At 46.0% G+C, this 24,137-nt stretch overlaps 1 protein-coding gene across 1 annotated transcript; it reads right to left on the minus strand.

Moving 5' to 3' along the window:
• Nucleotides 1-611: 611 nt before the first annotated feature.
• On the minus strand, nucleotides 612-23,939 carry SELENOM (selenoprotein M). Its single transcript, XM_033956007.1, has 4 exons — nucleotides 23,844-23,939; nucleotides 7,481-7,515; nucleotides 4,598-4,676; nucleotides 612-3,357 (listed from the first exon to the last, which is right to left on the minus strand). Exons 1-4 carry the CDS (start codon nucleotides 23,937-23,939, stop codon nucleotides 3,172-3,174), a joined length of 396 nt encoding a protein of 131 aa, XP_033811898.1. The 3' UTR covers nucleotides 612-3,171.
• Between the last annotated feature and the right edge of the window lie 198 nt (nucleotides 23,940-24,137).

The following is a 24,137-nucleotide window of genomic DNA, read 5'->3' on the forward strand; positions in this document are numbered from 1 at the left end:
TTATTGGATGTTCTTACCCTTTTCTCCTGGTGTACATCTAGTCTTCACTTTTGTGTAGCAACTGCGCCGTAATTAAGTCTCTTGAGCTGCCAGTGCTGTTTTTAATCCCTTTTGCTTTTTCCCTCATCTGTGCACAGCATTAACCCACTTGGAGACCCTTCCCTGAGCCAAAATTTTTATCGATGGCTATAGATAATAAATAAAAACCAATCTATCGGTCTAAGAAAGTAAAGTCATGCTGACAAAATGATTCTGTGGGTTATTTTTTTTTAAACCTGAGCCTGATCACATTCTGTTGATAATGGTCTACATTTTAGGGTAGAACACTGGCCAGTGGGGACAGGGTCAGTCAGTACCATTGAATTTTTAGACTCCAGCCCTCTCGAGCTCCTATGGAACACAAAGGGCCCCCTTTTATCAAACCGCACTAGAGTTGTTTAGCGCAGGAAGCTGCGCTGAATGCTGCGCGCTGCTCCCGACACTAATCACCGCCAGCACGGTTTGATAAAAGAGAGTTAAAATGTATTCAAAACATCCCAAGAACGTCACAGAAACGAAATGGTTCAGCATCGACTGTATTCACTAAAGGGAAAATGACCAAAAAGCAGAGGTTTATGATAAAGCATCTTTATTAATCGTTCCTTCAGATTCCTGTCACTGTCTGTGTCCAATTCCCTTATCTTCCAGAACTTGTCACATCGGTTCTCAGCCAGAATGTCTTTCAGCTGGGAATGTCATTCTGTTCTTTACAGATGGAGAGTTTAGACTCAGGTCAGCAGCAGCCCACACACTACACACTTCCAAGTCTCTAACTAGGACCACTTTGGTCTTTTGAAAGGATAATTTAATTCTATATAAAGCAATTCAACATTTTAGGTTTTGTTTTGGGGTGGTTGTTTTTTTTAAATGGTTGGAGAAGGGGAAAAAGACCTGAAGAAGTAAGTAGCCCACCCTGGAATATAAATCCAAATTTAGTTAAACACCCCCCCTCTTTTACGAGTGCAGAGCGCGGGGTTTAGCGGCGGTAACTCCTCCGACATGAACGTCGGAGCAGTTACCGCTGCTAAAACCTGCGCTCTGCATTTGTAAAAGAGGGGGATGGTTTGAAAATGAAAGGCACGACTTAAGCCTCTTGGGTTTGTTCTCACCTCACCTTTGCTTTCCCACAATCTCCTCAACCCTCAATTTCCATACTGGAGTAATGAGATTGCATGAAAATGGCCAGGTGAAGGGGGGTGGGGGAAGGTTGGAGAAGGGCTGCAGTTAATAACACCTAAGTCATCTAAGAGTTGAGATCTGAATGGAAAAAAATGATGGTTTTTATAAATCTGCCTTCATTTGTGGAGTCTGGGGCATTATACCTTTCCTAGGGCTTAATGGAATAGCGATTACTAGAACAGAAACAACAGGAGAGGCGATGCTTTCTTCTGCACACACCCTACCCTTCCTCTCTTTAGGAGCCTGGAGCGTGAAACGAAATGGTGGAATTTTGTTCCAGTCCGAACCCCCAGGAATGAAACCCTTCTCCTGTCAGTGGAGTAGAAATCTGGCCCCTTGGGTATCTTTTCAGGCCATATCCACTTTGGAACTGCCTCTCCCCGCGGTACCGTAACATTTTTTTTTTTTTTTAAACCCACTTGTTTATTGCATAACCCTTAAGTTTGATGCAGTTCACAAAAGAATTAGTGAAAAAAAATCAGTAAATGCATCTATTACCCCCAAAATCTAGATAACAAATATGTTTTTAAAAGTCGTCTCAAATTGATGATAGGTGTTTGAAGACATAATTAAATGATTCAGGTCCTTGCCCCAAGACGCCGCCTGATAAGAGAAAAGGCGGCGATGATACCTTTTAAATTTCCAGCCCTTGACCGATGGAAAGGAAAATAAAGCATGAGACTGTCTAGATATAAAATAGTTAATTTCTTATAATTCAACCTATGTATAATTTTCCTTTCAACCACCTTGTATTCATCTACTGTAATTCGCTGATTGTACAGCTCTTCTTTGTGAACTGCCTAGAAGTTGCAAGATTGTGGCGGTATAGAAAAATAAAATTATTATTATTATTATTATAATGCTTTGACTGAACAAATGTAAATGAATCGACAAGATAATTCGGTGCAGAAAGTGAAAGACGCTTTAGAGAATCGGGCCATGATGGGAGATGTTATGAGGTGCAGACTTACGCTTGATCTCATTGACACACAGACCTCTGATCCAGTCCCTACACCTCGCTAAGTCTTCATTTGAGTTCTTTTTTGCCAATGTTCTCTAGAGTGGGCGTTTGTGGAGGTTCAGTACCCAAACTGCCCTCACTGTCCCCAAAGCCCCTTGTTTCTTCAATGGCACCTCTGTGAATCCTCTCTGGCTGCCATCGACACACAGTTTAAAAGTAGCACATAGATAAAAATAATGACAGTTAATATACCACAGGACCGTGAAGTTCTATGTGGTTTACAATGATTAAAAATGATACAAATTGAGTGGAATTGAAAAGCTAATACTAGTGAATCGTGGTTCTAGGCAGAGCAGGATTAATTTGTCGAGGGCTCCTAGGCATCCAAGTACTCTGGGCCCCCTGCCCCACCCTACCATGCGGAAACAGGAAGCTGTGTCAGAGAGAAGCTTTGGGCAAGCAGCACCGCTTGCACAATTACAGTTCCCGTTGCCTTTCTTACCCGCGTTGTCTTATTTTCCGTCGATGGGGGAGGGAGGGGGAGCGCGTTGCCAATCAATGCTGGAGGGGCCTAGCGTCGTTTGGAAAAAACAATGTTGATGCCCTCCTTCATCGGGCCCCCCTGACCATTTCGGGCCCTAGGCATGTGCCTACTGGGCTTATTGGTTAATCCTGCCCTGCTCCTAGGGATCAGTTAAGTGGGAGAGATTGTACAAATCAACTGCCTAAGTACTTCAGGAACAGATATGTTTTTAGGTGTTTCCTAAATTCCCCGTAAGTATTAGCTAGCATAAGTAATTGTTCCAGGTCTTTACCCCATAATGCTGCTTGATATGAGATAACAGAAACCGGCTTTACAGACATTTTTTCCCCTATGGTTTTGGTCAAATTATCCCGTGTGGCTAATTCCATTCTAAAATGCTGAATTGCTTCTCATCGCCGTACACTCACACACACAGACAGAGGCGCAGCTACACACTGTTAAAGGCTGTTTACAGGTCCTGTTTCTCTTTCTCCACGTGCGCAGTGTCTTTGGTGGCCCCAGCTGGGGCTACTTTTGCTGGTGCATGGAGGAACTCGGGAGGAACTGGGTCACCAGCCTTTTCTTTCTTATAAAAGCCCAGATCTTTCACTAACTGATTGATTTTATCCCGTTTCATCTCTTTCAGTGGAATTCTCTAAAAAAAAAAAAAAAAAAAGAATAGGGAAATAGTATGAGTTTTGAGTTCCCCCCAACTAATAGAAGCAGCAGGGTAAGAACGGTTAATAGCTTGAAACCCTGCAGCTGCTTTGTTGAGTCTGTCTCGGTCATGTCTGTGTGTGACTCTTCCTTTGAAACATTAGTTCTAGATCTCAGGACCACTTCTCCTTCCTCAAAGAGGCAGGGTACTGCCAGGAGCTGTGAAAACCTATTTCCCCCTAGTCAACAACTGATCCTGCACCATTTCTACAACCTATAGGTAGGGTTATCATATGCCTGGCCTCGCCCTGTTCTGCCCCCAGAAAGCCTTATTCATGTGTCTGGGGGGGGGGGGGGGCCTCTGAGCATATGCAGATGTCATCTGCACATGCTCAGAGGCCCTGCACACACAACTGGAGCTTTCCAAACCCTGGAGGACACGTCTGGTAACCCTACCTATAGGCTTCTCAGAGATGAAAGCTGGGAGCTTCTGGACAGCCGGTGCTCACACACAGTTCCCTATAACAACTCTTGTTGGGGGAGCCTGGGACTGTAGTCTCCTCCTTCCCCTCTCACCCCTACCTCTATATTTCTAGTGCCTCCTCTAGCGATTCAAGCTATGATTCTGTGAGCACTGCAGCACCCCTCATGCTAGTGCTTTACCCCAATCCTTGCAGTGATGCAGTAACTCCTGTTATGAAAGGCTGGAACCTAAGGAAGTATGTATTCTGCCATCACAGTGGTTCCTATACCTTTCCCTAGTAGAGTGCTTCTTTCAACCCAGTCTTTGGAGCACACCCAGCCAATCAGGTTCTCAGGATATCCCCATCTGGGAAAACCTGGACCTGTCCTCTCTTTGGAGGACTTTCCGGGTGCCCGGAATGAGGGATAGCTCTGGCCGTGTTTGGAGGAACTCTGGGCCAAATGCAGCACGGGATGGGGGGGGGGGGGAGGGTTGAGCGTCCTGGATTTTGCCGAGAAAAACATGGTCACCCTATCCCCACTGAATATGCATGAGATGGTATGCATGCCAACAAGGGAGCGTATGCAAATCTAATCTTATCCACAATGACCATGCGAATCCTGAAAAACCTGGCTCGCTGAGTGTGCCCAGAGGGCTGGGTTGAAAACCACTGCCCTATTACAATGAGTACCAAGAAAGTGGAAAAAACCAATAGTGCCTTTACTTCTACACAAGAACTAGAGAATGTGCTCTTGTGTCTCAGGAAATCTCTTACCTCCAGTTCTTTATATTTAGCATTGAAACAGATTAATTCAGGGTCTGCTCCACCAACGTAGACTATCTCTAAATTATGGCTGAAGGGACAGAGTTAAGGAACCATCTGATTGTAGCCTAGGACAAAGACCAGAACCCTCCTGCTCTCACTTCTACATAACCCAGAAGCACGAGCAGAGGCTCGAATTATGATGGCATCGTCTGGCCTGCTGATGGCAGTTCCTCACTTCAGAAAGAGCCTTTCCCTAAGCAAATGCAGCAGTCTTTAAATACCCTTCCACTTCCTCCAGTGGATGAAACAAATGGAAAATGGTCGGTAAGGACTCAGTTTACATTGGAGCGAATCAAATCCTGGGTTTGTAAAGATCACCAAACCCCAAGCCAGTGCTTCTGCGGAAGAGACTGCAGAATTCAGCGATACAGGGAGGGGTCTGTAAGTCATACATTTCTAAGTGTTGGTTCAGAGTCTCCAGGATCCTCCCCAGGTATTTTTGTTAGCCAGAGAATTCTCACGATATTGATGGTTTTCTGCATTTGGAACCTAGGACAACACCAGACTTTAAAGGCTGTGGCCCAGAAATATCAAAATAGAGACAAGTTAATATAATCATGCATTTTTTAATGGGTATAACTTATGGGCAGACTGGATGGACCGTTCAGGTCTTTATCTGCCCTCATTTACTATGTTAAAACCATGCAAGTCATCAACCACTGTGCTCTAGATGGCACACTCAACTCAGCCATCACCTAAAATAATTTATAGTTTATTATGATCTAATAAACCACTTTTCCTCAGTGCAATAACAAGGCAGTGTACAACAATATTTAAAACAGATTGGCCTTTCATTGAAGAAAAGAAGGAAGTAGAGAGAGGTAGGAGGGGGGAAATCTTCATGGAAAAGCAAGATTGTGGAGTTAGTGGATCCTCTAATGGCTTTCAGGGCTTAAGTGGGGTGCATCAGTCTTTTCAAATAGGTGAGTCTTTAGAAGGGCTTAAAATTTTGGGCAAGAGTGTTCAAGTCGGATTGCAGAAGGAAGAGAATGCTTAAAGTGGTGGGGCAAGCAAGAAAAAGGCTCTGCTCACGGTAGACTCATAGGCCCTGATGCTCAAAAGCTTTCCATGCTGGTAAGACTTGTTAAATCAGTCTTACTGGCATGGAAGCTCTGCGTCTGATGTCCTAAAGGGTTCTCGGGGGGAGGGGGGGTGCTATAACCGATCCGTGTAGCAGCCCCTGCGAACCCTATTCAAGTGCATTACAAAGACCTCATTAGTATTTAAATGAGCTCTCCTTGCGATGTACAAAAGAGAAAGCCCCCTTTTAAGGGTCAAAATTTTCTGGCAGGTCTGGACCTGCTGGTAGCTGCAGTGCATGTGCTGTGTGAGTGTATGTCCTCTGCCTATTGGCAAGACATACATGCATAACTACTGTGCCCATTAAAAAAAACCCAAAAAAACAACAACCTCCCAAACAGCTTCTCCCTTGCCTGCGAACAGCTGAGCGGTACTGGAGCCATGATTAGCTGAGCTGGTGGGTACCAGCTCAGCTGATTGCAGCTGTTCTCCCCTGCAGGCTCAGCTGATCAAGGGCAGGGACAAAGAGAAGAGGATTTTTTTTGGAGGGGGGAGGGGGAATCCACTGAACCGCTGGGATTTTGGGAGGAGTTGAGAAGACCCAGGAGGAGGCAGTGGGATGTTTTTTCTCTGTCTCCCTTCCTGTCAGTGTGTGAGCCAATCGCTGCTTGGAAGGAGGACTTTCAAACAGCAGCCTATTATTAACAGCAGCGTGGGCTGGTTTTTCTGCTGAGAACCTATAGTTTTGTATTAGGAAGTTATGTGCCAACCCTCAGCCATGGCTCCAATGCAAGTTCTCTGCATTTGGGTTACCAGATGTCCAGGAAAACCCGGCCGTTTGTACAGCCCCTGAGCTCGGGTCCGCATCTGAAGGGCCGCCGAGCTTTCGCAGATGTGATGTGACATCATCAGGTCACAGCTACGTACGCTCTGAGGCCCTGAAGACATGGCCCCTAGCTCGGGGATGAAAAGACAAAAAGTTCTGGTGGAGGCGGGGCCATCTGCCCTCTTTTCTTTTAATAGATGAAATCTGGTAACCCTGCTCTGCACCAGCCCCTCTGTGATTCTCCGCCCTCACTGTCTACCATCAGGATTTAACTTTATATACCGGGTCGTTAACCTAAGGAAGCTCAACTCGGTTTACACCAATTAAATAACTAAAGAAAGTTTACAATGATTAAATAAAAACTAAAGCAAGTAATAGCAAAAGATTCAAAGAGATTAGTTTTCAAAAAGTTTGGCAAAAAAAAAAAAAAGTTTCTAATAGAAGTTTGCGGAAAGATTGGAAAGAACTGGGGATCCTCAGAATTAAGGGGAGTTCATTCCATAGTTGAGAAAGTTTAAAAGCCAGAGATTGACTGAAGATCTTAACTCCTTTAATTCCTTTTCTAGATGGAAGGGAGAGTTTGAACTGTTGTTGGCTGCCTCTTCCAAAGGAAAATCTGTAAGCATTCCAGAATAAGGGAACCAGGGGAATAAAAACGCCATATAAAATTTTGAAAGAGATGCAGGCACATTAAATTGAATTCTAAGATAAAGCGAGAGCCAATGAAGACTCAGGAGCAAAGGGGTTACATGGTCAAATTTACTTTTTCCAAAAATCAGCTTCGCAGCAGTGTTCTGGATTAATTCTAATCTTTGGAGACAGATCTTTGTGATGCCAAGATAGATAGCGTTGCAGTAGTCTAAGCTTCAACTGGAAGATCTGTAATATTTCTTTATAGACAGACCCTGTAACATACTCCTCCCCCCCCCCAACACATACACACAAAAATTTAGCAGCAAAGACACTGGTCTGTAACAAAAGGATACAAAAGAGGGAGGTCTTCTGTGATAAAGGCCTTCACCTATGGAGGAGAAAAACAAAATGTGTTAACAAAAGGTTACAATAAAGAGAGCAAAGCCTCTGGCCCTTGATTGGCTAAGGTGTAGGTTTTCACATTCCTAAAACTACTGCAACGTTACAATTTATAGACTCTTTCCAAGGGACCAGATTGACTCAGAAAAATAAAATCATCTCTTGCATATAAATGGCAGAGGGAGGTGGGCCTTATATAGGGTTACCAGACGTCTGGATTTCCACGGACAGGTCCTCCTTTTGAGGACACGTCCGGGCGGCTTTTCAAAACCCGGCACTTTGTCCAGGTTTTGAAAAGCTTCCCCCCAAATTGCGTCGAGCAAGAGGGCACGCGCAGGTGCCACGCATCAAAGTCACGCGCATGCAAGAGCGCATGTGATGTCATTGCATCCACGCAGGCACGGATTCCCTCTTGCCCAACCAGAACAAGCAGGGCTAGGGCGGGACGGGGGCGTAACGGGGCAGGGATGGGCAGGTCTATGGATCCGGATTTATAAATGTAAAATCTGGCAACCCTAGTCTTATAGACCAGGGGTGGGCAACCTGCGGCAGGAAGTCTACACAGAAAACATCGTTAACCGGAGTTTTGATCATTGTAAATATTCTTTTTCACACTCTAACAGCTTGTTTCCATAATTTTTTAGTTAGATTTTTACTTAATTATCACAGGAAGCCGGCGTAGCTCTGCGCATTTCCAGTTCTGCCGTTCTCGAAGGATGGTATAGGAATCTTTTCATAAACATAACCATGTAACTAGGGGTAGTAGGGGCATTCGTGCACCCCTCGGTGTATAAAGGTTGCCCTCCCTGTTCCAGATTAACCAGTTTATTGAGGTTCAAATCTGAGGACCACAATCCATTTCGTCAATTTTCACGTATCTGACGCATGACGAAATGGACTTGTTTTTGACACTCCTGCCTCGATAAACTGGTTAGTGGATAAGGTGATACCCACCACTTTCGTTTTTGATATCAGACCGACATAGGGATCCGGTGAAAGTTTTTTTTTAACCTCCAGGATTATTCTCACCTCTACGATTTTTATAGCAATACTGGATGTTGGCACTGATGATAAATATCCAGGTAGAAAAAGCTTGCAGTCTAAGTGGGTGTCTGAACAGGGGTAGCCTTCTAACAAGGCCAACTGAGGTGGTGGCCTCGGGTGGCATTGCAGAGGGAGCGGTATCTTGCTGCCGGCCAGCCTACCTGCTGGTCGGCTCTCTCTGCCACTCCCCTTCCTGGCATCTAATACTTTCACCCTTCTCTCCCCCACCCCCCCCACCATCAGCATTTTTCCCATGCCACACACCCTTCCCTCCATCTACCTTCAATTTGTTGTAAAAGTTGCCAGGCGGTGATAGTAATTCATAGAGCCACCCTGCTGCTGGAACTGGCGTCTTCTCTCCACTGCGGCCTGCCCCAGCGGAAACAGAAAGTTGTCAGAGCGGGCGGACCACAGTGGGGTAGAAGATGCCGGGACTGGCAGCAGGGTAGCCCTGTGAATCGCTACTGCCACCCAGCAACTTTAAAGACAAATTGAAGGTAGATGGGGGGGAGGGTGGAATGGGAAAAATGCTGACTGGAGGGGGGGGGGGGAGAAGGATGAAAGTGGAAAGCCTAATAGTTTGGGCAGCCCTTGTCCCACCCCCATTTTGGATGCTCGGGGGGGGAGGGCAGTAGATTGCCTTGAGTCGCTCCCTGGGGCGAGGGATGAGCTGGCGCCCCACCCCACTGAGATCCAAAATGGAGGTCTGAGGCAGTAGGAAATACTGATTGCCCCGGGCCACAAGGAGCCAGTGGCAGAAGCAGTATTTGAACCCTGGCTTCCCTGGTTCTCAGCACATTTCTCTAACTGCTAGATCATAGTAGTTTTGGGTGTTTTCCTAGTCAACACTAAAAAAGTATAGAAGATGAAAAAGTGAGGCTATAATGGAAACAATCACAACGCAGCCATCCTCACTCACAGGATCAAAATATAGGATAATAATAATAATAATTTTATTTCTTATATACCGCTATACCCTAAGTTCGAAGCGGTTTACAATGAGGGTCGTGCCGAGAGAGAGTGCAGTGTTTACAGCAGGAGACATATGTTTGGACATATGTTTGGTCCACATCAAAACAAGAACTCGAAGAATTCATTCTCCAGAATTCACTAACTTCCACCCACAACTTACTCCTCGGAGACTTAAATCTCCATCTAGAAGACCACTCCTCCAAACAAGTAGAGGGAATACTCTCATATCTCGATAACCTATCCTATCAGATACTTAACCCCGAACCCACACACGAAAAAGGCCACCAACTGGACATTGCAGCATTCACGACCCATAATCTTGACACTCAAAACATACACACATCCAACGGTATATGGCACCCCTCCCTCTGGTCAGACCACTACAAATACACTTTCACCATAAACTGGGCTCAAAACAACCACAAACCCGCACCCCAAAAAATCCACATCAACACACGACAGAAAATCAATCCTACTACATTTTGGGAGAAGGTAGATCCAGCATTCGACGAAATCAACCCCAAAGAATTTGTAACTCACTGGCGTACCATTAGCGAAGCTACTTTGAACGAGCTAGCACCAATAAAAACAAAAAACAAAATCTGTAGACCTTCAGACAAATGGTTCGACGCTGAACTTCTCCATTTAAAAAGACAATGCAGACACCTCGAAAGAATATGGAAAAAACAGAAACAAGACCAAACAAAAGTAACATGGAGAATCCAAATCAAACAATATAACATCAAACTAAAGGAAAAAAGGAAAGCATACTATTCCAAACTAATAGGCACTGAAAACCCAGACTCAAAAATACTCTTCAATATTGTAAGAAAACTCACAGACACCAAACCTTTCCTAGCTACTCAAGGAAACCAATCTCCTTCAGCTCACCAATTAGCAGACTACTTCAAGCACAAAATCACCAATATCAGATCCACATTCAACAATTCATTAACCCTCCTCGATGAGATTATAACAACACCAACAATAGATGAAGCCTTAGTAGCCGACAGAACGTGGACTAACTTCCCCAAAATACAATGGAACGACATGACTCGACTATACAACAAATATAGTAAAACTTCTTGTGACCTAAACAGCTGCCCATCGTACCTGCTAACAACCGCATCCATCAAGTTCAAAGCTAACCTCATGAACTGGCTACAATCCACGCTCACAGATGGTCACTTCCCACCAGAACTAGGCGAGATTATTATCACCCCCATTCCAAAAGATCCCAAAGCTCCAAACAATAATCCAGCCAACCACAGACCCATCGCTTCAATCCCATTATATATCAAACTACAAGAAGGTCTTGTGGCACAATACCTCACCAACTACTTAGAAGACCACAACATACTACACCCATCACAATCAGGTTTCAGAAAAAACCACAGCACAGAGACACTACTTGTATCTCTAATGGATATAGCCCACCAACACCTCAGCAAAGGGAACAGGATACTACTTATCCAACTAGATCTTTCAGCAGCTTTCGACCTAGTGGATCACAACATACTACTCCAGATACTAGACGCCATAGGGATCACAGGTTTGGTACTCAACTGGTTCCAAGGCTTTCTAAAAACTAGAACTTATAAAGTAAAGACAAAAGACCACATATCTGACCCTTGGTCAAACCCCTGTGGAGTACCACAAGGATCTCCATTATCACCCATACTTTTCAACCTCTACGTATCCTCACTGGGCACCACTCTAGACTCCCTAAATATAGTCTCATTCAGCTACGCAGACGACATAACAATCCTTCTCCCCTTCAATACCCAAGACCCCAACTCATCAGGACGACTGAAAATAACTCTGGAAACGGTAGAAACATGGATGACCAACCACAAACTGAAACTGAACACGGATAAAACCAAATTCCTGCTGCTTGAAAAAGACAAAGAACCTACCTTAACTGATCTGACGACAAATGCAATCACATACCCAATACAGCCAGCACTCAAAATCCTGGGAGTAACAATAGACAGGAGATGCACAATGCAGACTCATACTAACAAAACCATCCAAAAAGCCTTCTACACCATGCGCAACCTGCGAAAAATAAGAAAATTCTTTGACAAAATTCAATACAGGATCTTAGTCCAATCACTTGTACTAGGACTTGTAGACTACTGCAACAGCCTTTATCTACCCTGCCCCGCTTACATGACCAAACAATTACAGACAGTACAGAACACAGCACTCAGACTTATCTACTCGCTAGGAAAATACGATCACATCACTAATGCCTATCTCGACTCACACTGGCTACCGATACAAGCAAGAACTCAATTCAAACTATACTGTTTATTATTCAAAGCACTAAACGGAACAGCACCTCTCTACCTAAACAGCCGCCTAACCCGAAACCTCTCAACTAGAGTAAGGAGAACCCAGACTCCATTCACCTACCCCTCACTCAAAGGCACAAAACGCAAAAAGCTATATGACAACCTACTTGCTACACAGGCCGCGAAAACTGACCCCACCATATCCAAGCTGCTGACCACAACAACGGACTACAAAGCGTTTCGAAAAGATATAAAAACCATACTATTCAAAAAACACATCCCAATATTATAATCTACCATCATCTTCTCTCCCTTCATAACCTACTGCAACTCACAACCAACTGCAACTTCGTCCCCATAGGCAACATCTAATCTAGCTGCATCGGGCGTAAAGCCAATTCATATCTAGAAACACAGTCTCCCCAAATACCGAAAAAATCAGATATAGCAACCTAGGAACAGACGATTTTTTGGTAACATAAGAATATGCGTTGTAATATTATGTAAAGTAACATAAGGTTATGCGTTGTAATATAACATAAGGTTATGCTTTGTAATATCATGTAATGTAAGTTATGCAATGTACTGGAATAATAAGGTAAAATAACATAAAATAACTCTACGTAAAGTCTTGTAAAGTTATGTAAGATAAATTATGTAAGATAAATTATGTAAACTTAATGCAAGTTATGCAAGCACGGTAAGGATAATGTAAAGTAACACAAAGTAACTCCACGTAAAGTTATGTAAAGTTATGTACGTAAAGTTATGTAAAGTTATGTACGAAAAGTTAAGTAAAGTTAGGTTTGCAAAGTTTGTAAAGTTATACAAATAATTGTATTGTCATCGCCTGGAAATGTCCAGCCATCTTCTAATGTAATCCGCTTAGAACCGCAAGGCACAAGCGGAATAGAAATCACTAATGTAATGTAACTAATGTAATGTAAGATTTAAGCTAGGTATTGGAACCAGGAATTTGAGATACATAAGCTTTGTGAATGAGAATGTGAATGAGAAGTAGGATATTACAATGAATAAAATACAGGAAATTACAATGTGCATGAGATATTGGGGGATGTTTACAGTAAGAAGAGGATATTACAAAGTGAACAGGTACAGGAGATGTTTACAATACGATACAGTAAAATTACAGAGTGAACCGTTACAGGATGTTTACAATAAGATACAGGATATTACAATACTAGTCTTATAGCCCATTACATTAACGGGTGCTAGAATATATGTGTGTGTGTCTGTCTTTATTTCTTTCTCTCTCTCTCCTTAGCCGCTTTCTGAATTTCTGTCTTTCTTTCTGTCTTTCTTTTTCCTTGGCTGGCGCGTGGAGCCATTCTTAGCAGCGGCTGCTGCCCTACCTCGCACCCGCCGAGACCGCCTGCCCTGCTCCTGAGTAGGGCCCGCCGACATCGTCTCCTCCTGCCTCGCCCGAATCCAATAATCTTACTGCTGGGCTGGGCGTCTGAGCTTGCTCCGCCCCCCAAACAAACTTGCCGGGACTTCTAAAAAGACTGCCTAAACGGCGCGTGGAGCCATTCTTAGCAGCGGCTGCTGCCCTACCTCGCACCCGCCGAGACCGCCTGCCCTGCTCCTGAGTAGGGCCCGCCGACATCGTCTCCTCCTGCCTCGCCCGAATCCAATAATCTTACTGCTGGGCTGGGCGTCTGAGCTTGCTCCGCCCCCCAAACAAACTTGCCGGGACTTCTAAAAAGACTGCCTAAACGGCGCGTGGAGCCATTCTTAGCAGCGGCTGCTGCCCTACCTCGCACCCGCCGAGACCGCCTGCCCTGCTCCTGAGTAGGGCCCGCCGACATCGTCTCCTCCTGCCTCGCCCGAATCCAATAATCTTACTGCTGGGCTGGGCGTCTGAGCTTGCTCCGCCCCCCAAACAAACTTGCCGGGACTTCTAAAAAGACTGCCTAAACGGCGCGTGGAGCCATTCTTAGCAGCGGCTGCTGCCCTACCTCGCACCCGCCGAGACCGCCTGCCCTGCTCCTGAGTAGGGCCCGCCGACATCGTCTCCTCCTGCCTCGCCCGAATCCAATAATCTTACTGCTGGGCTGGGCGTCTGAGCTTGCTCCGCCCCCCAAACAAACTTGCCGGGACTTCTAAAAAGACTGCCTAAACGGCGCGCGGCCGTTCGGCGCGCCGGCGAAGGCGCACGGCAAAGGCGCGTGCCTTGCGCCTTAGCACGCGCCTTCGTGAAGCGACTAAGTGGAGCCCAAATCTACCTCTCCATCCTACACCAACCTCTCCCAGCTCTCCAGATCTGACTCTTCAAAACCGGATCAGCCAGCCTCGTGCCGACGACTGCTTCCAAATAGTCCAACCTGACCGGGATATTCCAGACTGGCCTAGCAGCTAAGTATGTGCATGACTACTTCCTCACCTTTCTGCACACTTGAACAATCACTCTTCCCCCCTGCATGACTTCAATTTCCCAACCGCATACCCCAACTGCATACTCCACCAGCTAGACCCATCAACCTCTGATACTCTCCTACCAACTACTGCAGAATCACCTTTACATCTACCTCAATTCACCCCAGCCCCATCAATCTCTCCCTCCAACCCCTACTCAACCCTTCATCACTCTCTATCAAACTTCTGCAAGGCCCAACATGCCTAATTTCACAAAAAAACTACTTACTCTCCTCCTCCTCTATCTACTCAGCACAAGAAATTGGATCACCAGAACCTTAGCATTTGAACCCATCCCCACCTACCTTACTTGGAACAGAGCCATCAAACCAATTAGACCACTTCCCCCCCTCCAATATCCTCCATGACTACAAGGAATCAGGCCCATTCCCGATCACCGTAATCAACTCCACCCGACACTCCTCCAGACCAACACAAAAAAGAAATAGACTCCTAAAAAATCTACCAAGTACTCAGCCCATCACTCCCTCGGAACACCAAACAATTTTGGGTGCCTATCTGAACATTCGTTCAGCTAGAAACAAAGCCCAACTGATCAAAGATTGGCTAGAAGAAACCCACCTCGATATCCTACTCCTCACCGAAACATGGCTAATTTCCGACCATGACCCCATCATCAGAGACCTACTCCCTCCAAACTACAAAATCATTCCATTATCAAGAAACTTTAGAAGAGGTGGCGGCCTAGCAATAATCCTCCGCGACCACTTCCAGTTCCAAATCCTCGATTCTAAACTGACCAACGCTCTGGAAATACTCTCCTGCAAAATCTCCAAAGCCGACTGCAAAGACAATCTAACTATTACACTATTTTACTCCCCCCCCAGCAAATGGAACCAAGCCAAAGAAGATTTCTATGAATACCTCCTCACAAATTCCGTCGCAGGCACCCACAACCTTCTTGCAGGGGACGTCAATCTACACCTTGAACAGGAAGAGAATTCCAACGTGGCCGATCTCCTCTCCTTCCTAACCTCCCTAGGTTTCTCTAAACCACCCCCTACAAAAACCCATGACAAAGGCCATCACCTAGATCTGATCTCCTTCCTCCCCAACACCACTTCAACCCCCAGCATCAACCTTAAAGAAGAAAACTGGTCCACCACCCCCTGGTCTGATCACCTCCGTTGCAATTTCAAATTACACTGGCTAATAAAACAAACCAAAAAACAACCAAAAACCACCCACAAAGAAAAAACAAAATGGTCTAGAGGCCAACTCAACCCAGAAGAATTCTGGTCCCACTACAACCCAACATCCATCCCAGATCCTGACCCTAACTTCATCTCAGACTGGAACAATTTCAGCAATAAGACCCTAAACGACATTGCTCCACTGAAACTTTACAAGAAAAAACACCGCTCCTCAGCTAAATGGTTCGATGCAGATCTTCTTGCCCTCAAACGTGAAGTACGCAAACTGGAAAGAACCTGGTGCAAAACAGGCACAAACACAGATAGACACTCATGGCGAATTAAAGTCACAGAATACAAAAAAATGATTAAAGAAAAACGACACAAGCACTACTCCCAACTTATCAACACCCCATCCCTAAACACTAATAAACTCTTCAGAATAGTTAACTCCTTAATGGACACCGTCCCACATAAAAGCTCCCCCACTGAACTACCACCCTCCCCAACAAGCCTAGCTGACTACTTCGCCAATAAAATTCTCAACCTGAAAACAACGCTCACAACAACCAGCACTTACCCATATATCCAACCACCCTCTCCAGAAAAGGAGGGCTCACCAGCAGACATGACCTGGTCCCACTTCAATAACCCAGACTGGAACCTATTTCTCAAGCTATACTCAAAATATTCCAAATCCAACTGCCTACTAGATAACTGCCCTCCAACCATCATGAAAACTGCCCCCCTCCCCTTCAAAGCGGAACTCTTCAACTGGATAACCTTGTGCATGACAACCGGCCACTTCCCACTGGAACTTGGACACATCCTCGTATCTCCAATAATTAAAAACCCCAAAGAATCTCCCTCCGTAATCTCCAACTACAGACCCATCGCCAATATTCCTCTCTTCCAAAAAATCATGGAAGGACTGGTCAATCACTACCTCACATCATACCTAGAGAAATTTAACATCCTCCACGAATCCCAGTCTGGATTCCGCACCAATTACAGTACGGAAACCGTTCTAGCCTCACTAACCAATCACCTCCTCCAACTATTCTCACTGGGAAACAGCGCACTGCTACTACAGTTCGACCTCAGCAGTGCCTTCGACCTAGTAGACCATGACATTCTGATTAACTGCCTCGACTCCATAGGCATCGCCGGACAAGTACTAACCTGGCTCACAGGCTTCCTAAAAAACCGAACCTACCAAGTCCATAATGACGGAACCTTCTCCCACACATGGAGCAACCCCTGCGGAGTCCCCCAGGGCTCCCCCCTATCCCCGTCACTATTCAATATCTACATGGCATCACTGGGACACATGCTATCGAACCGTAACCTGAAATCCTATATATACGCGGATGACATTACAATCATCATACCCATCACCTCACTGTCAAATGAGACTGAACAATTCATCTCAACTGTCCTCACCATGGTAGAAAACTGGACCACTCGCTTCAAACTGAAACTAAACCCAGAAAAAACCAAGTTCTTCCTTGCAAGTCCCAACCACAAACTAACACCCACCACCCTGCATCTTAATGGCATAACATATCCAATCAACTCTACTATAAAAATCCTCGGAGTCATCTTGGACCGATGCCTCACCTTAGAACAACACACTAACACCCAGGTCAAAAAATGTTTTTCCACCCTGTGGAAACTCCGCTCCATCAAACATTACTTTGATTTTCCCACCTTCAGATTGCTGGTCCAATCCCTAATTCTAAACTCCCTGGATTACTGCAATATCATATATCTGGGCTCCTACAAGAAAACCATTAAACGACTACGACTTATTCAGAATACCGCAGTCCGCCTCATCTACGGGCTCAAAAAATCAGACCACATCAGCCCTTTCTACAGGAAACTTCACTGGCTACCGTTCGAAGCAAGGATCATCTTCAAATTCGCCTGCCTCTGCTTCAAAACCCTAACTGGCTCAGCCCCGATATATCTTTCACGCCACTTCACCTTCCCAGGCTCTAACCGTACACGCAATGCACACCTGTTTGCCTACCCCTCCCCAAAAGGATGCATCCACAAAAGATTCTTCGATAAAACCCTCTCTTTCCAAGCTGGCAAATGGAATGACTGCCTGTCCACTCTCATCTCTCTTGCCCCAACTTATCAATCCTTCAGGAAATCTCTAAAAACATACCTCTTTGATAAATTCCTCTAACCCCCGTCCCCCCGACCAAACTAATAATCCCTTGCCTCCCTCCCTACCCTTCCCCTCTCCCCATGCAACAATTATTGGATCTTTTTGTAACTGTCACTGGTTTATGCCATATAACTGTTAACCAATTCTCTGCACCTACATTGTTTAAATCGCTCTGAACTGTTTTTCGATATGCTGTAACCTCGATGTAACTTCGCTATAACTAAACTGTAACTTCGCTGTAAATGTAGTCTCTTATCCTGTAAACCGCTCTGAACTGTTTTGTGGTATTGCGGTATAAAAAAATAAAGTTATTATTATTATTATTATTACCATCCCACACCCCTTCTGACCCGACTCCCGCTGTCTTTCTTTCTGTCTGTCTCTGTCCCTGGCCCCCTTTGTCTGTTTGTCTTTCTGTATATGTCCCTGGCCCTGTGTCTTTCTTCTTTTCTTTCTGTCTCCCTTCCTCCCTCTGTCTGTCTGTCAAAAGCAGCATTCCCTCCCCCTCTATTTCCCTCCCCCCACACCAGTTCCCTGTGCACCTGCCCCTGTGTCTTTCTGTCTCCCTTCCTCCCTCTGTCTGTGCAAAGCAGCATTCCCTCCCCCTTCCATTTCCCTCCCCCCACACCAGTTCCCTGTACATTAGCGTTTCCTCTACCCTCTTTCCCTTCCCACAGTGGCGACTACAAACGCGGGTCCGAGTCATTTGCCGCCGCCCCCCCCTTCCGTTCCCGCGGGCCCGACTGGCGATTTAAGCAGCGTGTGCATCAGTGTTCACACGCTGCTTCGGGTCCTTCTACTGCCCTAATTTACTCAGGCACGTCCGGAGCAAATCAGGGCAGTAGAAGGGCCCGAAGCAGCGTGTGAAGACTGATGCATACGCTGCTTAAATCGCCAGTCGTGCCCGCGGGAACGGAAGGGGGGGGGCGGTGGCAAATGACTCGGGTCCCGGGCAGCGGAAAGTTGCTGGGCTCCGCAGGCCTCCCCACCCCACCATCCTAACGTCAAACTGATACCTGAGGCCGGCCACCACCACCACCACTTCCGCAGTTCGCTCGCGCTTCGGCCGGTAGGTGGAGAGCAGGGAAGCTTTTGTGATGCGCGAGCACGCAGCAGCAGGACGGATCAGAAGCCGCGCATGCGCACTTCCTATGTGTCGCTACAGCTCACGGAAAAGCGGCACACACTTAGGAACCGCGCATGCGCGGCCTAGAATTTTATTATATTAGATGAACAGGATACACGAGATCAATGCTGTTTACAGGAGGATATACAATGTGAGTAAGAGAGGAAACACAGCAATAAGCGTTGGAGGTGGAAGGAAAGGGAGGGGGTGGGCATTCGTGGGGGGAATATAACAGGTAGAGGGGGAAAAGCTTAGGTGGTGTTGAAGAGACAGGTCTTCAGAGACTTTCCGAAGTCAGCGTATGATGTGGCCTCGAGTATTGGTTTTGCTAGCCATGTGTTCAGTTTGGCTGCCTTCTTGTAGTGACATGATTTCAGGGATGGGTAAGTAAAGAGGTTTGCTCTGTGGGAGATCTTTTTTGGGCCGTGGGTGAGGATTTGGGAAGCTAGGTAAGTTGGTAGCATTCCGAAGATCGCTTTGAAACTGATGCAGGCAAACTTGAAAAGGTTCCCAAAGTCATTTGCATCAGTACAAAAATCTAGTGCAGATGTTTTGACTTGGCTCATATCATTGCCTCCTTTGTCAAATGCAGCTTAATTACAGTCAAACCTCGGTTTGCGAGTGTTTTGCAAGACGAGCAAAACATTTTCTCAAAACGTGTCTCGCAAACCGAGTGTTGACTCGATTTGCGAGCACCCCCCCCCCCGATAACCGGCATCGCTCCCCCCCGCTCGCACCGGCACCCCCCACGAACTGACCCCCCCCCCGCCCGAACAACTTAAACTTACCCCTCCCCCCGTCGGGCACCGGCACATCCTGTCCCTCTCGGTAAGAGGGAAAATTAGAAGTCCTTGAGCATGCGCAGATGCATGCTCAAGGCCGGCAGAAGCAGGAAGATCTTCTAGTGGCACCGGCACATCCTGTGGGCTGCGTGCCGGTGCCAGACCGGGGGGGGGGTAAGTTTAAGTTGTTCGGGTGGGGGGTGCCGGTTCGCGCGGAGGGAGCTCTTTGTGAGTGAGGGGGGGGAGCAGCGCCGCTGGCCTCGGGGGGGGGGGGGAGGAATATATCAAAGCGAGTTTCCATTATTTCCTATGTAATGTAATGTAATGTAATTTATTTCTTATATACCGCTACATCCGTTAGGTTCTAAGCGGTTTACAGAAAATATACATTAAGATTAGAAATAAGAAAGGTACTTGAAAAATTCCCTTACTGTCCCGAAGGCTCACAATCTAACTAAAGTACCTGGAGGGTAATAGAGAAGTGAAAAGTAGAGTTAGAGGAAAAATAAAATAACAAGACAGCATTGATCTAAATACTTGGAAGGTAGAAGAGAGGAGAGAAAGGAATAGAAGCAGAATAGGTTAGCGTCAGTGATGAAGTGGAGCAAGTAAGTTTAGGAGGAGCGATTGACGTATCCAGAAAGGGCTTCTTCAGGGAAGAGACTTGACCGACAGTCCCAGGATGCCTATGTCTCCTCCCCTGCGATGTTCTCCCATCCATGCATTCCCTCCCAGACACACTGCCCGTGCCCCAGCCGCTCCAAGGAGGCTGCCCCAGATGAGGCCCACGGTGAATGCAGGATTCTCTCCTCTGCGGGAAAGCCGCCCGGAGCCGACAGTCGATCTTCTTAGCGGATTGCATGGGGGGAAGATTTCACACTCTTGGTAGGATCGGGTCTGTGTGTTCTCGGTGGTTGTGGCTGGTCTCATTGCTGCTTAGGTGTAAAAGCAGTTGATCTCCACTGCTGCTGATATTTAAAAGCAGGCAGATTGATCTCTCCAATGGACTGCAGGGGGAGGAGTTCACACTCCTGGCAGGATCGGGTCTTGTGGGCTCTTGGTGGTTGCGGTAGGTCTCGCTGCTGCTTGGATGTAAAAGCAGTTGTTTTTCTACTGCTGCTGATATGGGGAAACTCACTTTGATATAAGAGTATTTTGGTTTCCGAGCATGCTTCTGGAACGAATTATGCTCGTAAACCAAGGTTCCACTGTATTTACTTCTGTATTATTTCTTCAGAAATAAAACCTAATAGACAGCATAGTTTCTTTTTGACTTATCGTTTTTTAATGCAGTGTCTCTAGCATGCTCTGACAGGACCCGTTTCGCCCACAAGGGCTTTCTCAAGGGTTCATAAAGGAGCTCTTTACTAGTGTCCTTCCTCTTTTGGGGGCTAGAGAAAAAAAAACACTGGACAAGTTCCTGGAGGAAAAGTCCATAGTCTGTTATTGAGAGAGACATGGGTGAAGCCACTGCTTGCCCTGGATCGGTAGCATGGAATGTTGCTACTCCTTGGGTTTTGGCCAGGTACTAGTGCCCATGAGGATGGGCTACTGGGCTTGATGGACCTGTGGTCTGACCCAGTAAGGCTATTCTTAAGTTCTTAACTTGACTTGCCTCCATTATATGCAAATCTCTTTCATACATATTCATTGTGGATATCCTGAAACCCTGACTGGCAAGGGATACTTGGGAAACACAGCTCTCTACAGAATCTACCCCAGAGTGTCCTATGTTCCTAGGTTTGAATATACACAGGGTTCACTTCCCATCTGCCGTCCCGGACGCCATCTTGAAACCCTCAGGACACTGTTTCTGAACCAGGCCTAATGTCTTATGTATTTCATACACATCATATTCACTACTAGGGTTACCAGATGTCTGGATTTAGCCGGACCTATCCTCTTTATAGAGGGCATGTCCGGATGGCTTGTCCGGGTTTTGAAAAGCTGCTTCTTTGGGACCGCATCGGGAGGAGCTGGGGAGGTGGGGGCATGAGGTGGGCGTAATGGGGTGGGCCTGGGAGGGTGCAGCTATGGGTCCAGATTTTATTTAACTATAATCTGGTAACCCTATTCACTACAATACTGGAAGCTATTTTAATAAAAGTTTTTTGGGGTTTTTTGGAGTCCATTGATAATTTTTTTTTTTTTAAAGTCTTTATTCATTTTTAAAACTATCAACAAGTGTAACACAAGATACAATCATTTTATACTTTAACACCACTTAATATACCATCAAAGTTTAACTCCCATCAAATATCCCACCCCCCTTATACCCAACAATTGTACTTAACCATAATAAATCATAAAATATTCCCTCCCCCCTCCCCACCCTGGACATGTATGAACAAAGGGGGAAAAAAAATAATATTCATTCTGTACAATATTTTTTTAACGGCTCCCAAACATCCCTAAATTTCTTAAAATAAAAGTATTTTATAACTTTGTTGCTTGGAAAATAATGATATGAAAGAGAATGGTACAAGAAATTGAACATATAGTAACATAGTAGATGACGGCAGATAAAGACCCGAATGGTCCATCCAGTCTGCCCAACCTGATTCAATTTAAATTTTTAAATTTTTTTAGCTATTTCTGGGCAAGAATCCAAAGCTCTACCCGCCATGCTTTGGCCTAGTTCTCTGAACACAGAGATGTGAAGCAGCGCGTTCATGACAGGTTCAGAACGCTCTTCCCCCCCCCCCCTCCACCTCTTAGCTATAGCTTCCGGGCCACAAAAAGACCTGAAACCAGTGGAAAGGTTTATACGAACCTCGCTGAGACGATTTAACTGTCATCCACCGCACGACTGTGAACAGAACACAAGAAACACAAGTTCAGCTTTTAGTCTTATCACATTGCTGCAAACCTTCATATGTACAAGTGGGATACATTTTATACAAAAATAATCTCTCATATACTCCCCGCCCCCCACAACCTCATACACACCTCCCCAGTCCTGAAAATTAGGGGGGGGGGGGAGGACAGAGAGGTGCTGTCTGCCTCTGTTCTCCGGTATTTCTATAGTGCTACTAGACGTCCGCAGCGCTGTACATTGAACATTTAATAGCCCCCGCTCGAAGGAGTTTACAATCTAAAAAAGATAGAACCCTACAGGGAACCCAAGCTTACAGCACAGCGTCAGATCTGGAGTAGCTGCGGATCTGTCCAAATTAGATTGTAAGCTCTTCTGAGCAGGGACTGCCTATTAAATGTTCAATGCACAGCGCTGCGGACGCCAATCAGCGCTATAGGAATGCTACATTGTAGTTGTAGTTATACCTCATTTACTGCCAGACAGATCCGACTCGAAACTGGGACTTCGGAACAGAATTTGCTTTTCCGGGAATAAGAGATGAAGAGGCTCCAGAGCCAGGACTGCTCCGACAGAAGCAAGAGTTTCAATAATCCCAACTCTGCCCCCCCCCCCCTTCTCATACTCATGTAACAGTGCTGATAGGATGTAATAATACATTACATTACTATACATATCAAATAGTCTGTTTCCATACGTTGGTAGGTAATCGGTTTCGGTAGGATGAATTAATACTATATGAGGGAAAAGCACCAACCACTCCGTCGGGTTTTCAGGATTTCCCCAGTGAATATGCATGAGATCTGTTTGTATGCCCTGCTTTCATGGTATGCTAATAGATCTCATACATATTCATTGGGGAAATCCTGAAAAGCCGACTGGATTGCGGCCCTCGGGGACTGACATTTGACACCCCCCCTGCCCTACACGGTGTCTGCCTAAGAGCCTCTGCTGTATTCTTGCAACTCCCATTAGTCCAGGGGTGTCCAACCCCGGCCCTCGCCAGGTCGGGTTTTCAGGATTTCCACAATGAACATGCAGGAGATCTATTGGCATACATGAAAACCCGATTGGGTTGCAGCGTTGGACGACCCTGCATTAGGGAAAGGGAAAAAGGGATTGGGACTTGTATACAACCAGGTACTTCAAGCATTTTCCCTATCTGTCCCAATCTAATATACCTGTCCTTCTGCAGAAGGGTCAGAGCCCCACAGCCTGCAAAATACTCACGGCTGTCCTGGTTTTTGCTTAGGCCAGAGAGGGACAGTGCCTGCAAGGCTCTGAAATATGCACATTCTGATCCTCTCTCCATCTGAAACAGATTTTCGACTCCAGTCCCTTCTCATCCCTTTCTAGTCTGCGGTCAGAGATCTAAAGTGCATTTCCACACTCTGGACCACCCCCAACTCTGGGCATCAGAAATAAAGCATGCTCAGCTGGCAGAGAGGACAGGAAAAGCCTGGGTCTGCCCCATCGATGGGCAGCTGAAAACGCAGGGGGCTCTGGGTCACTCACCTCCACCTTGCACTTGGTCAGACCCTCCAACTTCTTCCAGTTAATGTCATAGGCCAGCAGGGGCTGAAAAAGCCCCAGCAGCAGAAGGAACCACATGGGGAGCACTGGCAGCTCTGAGCCTCTCCGGTCGCCAGCAGTAGAGGAAGTGATGAAGCCGGGGCTGGCAAAGTTTTCTCCAGGATTTTGTGCCACGTCAGATTAAAAAAAAGGAGCTGAGAAGAGTCATCTCCGGAGGGAGGGACTGTCATCCGAGAAGCTGGGGCTCCAGCTGGCTCCCCTCAGGCACTCGTCTCT

This window comes from Geotrypetes seraphini, chromosome 8 (assembly GCF_902459505.1).
Source record: "Geotrypetes seraphini chromosome 8, aGeoSer1.1, whole genome shotgun sequence".
NCBI lineage: Eukaryota > Metazoa > Chordata > Amphibia > Gymnophiona > Dermophiidae > Geotrypetes > Geotrypetes seraphini.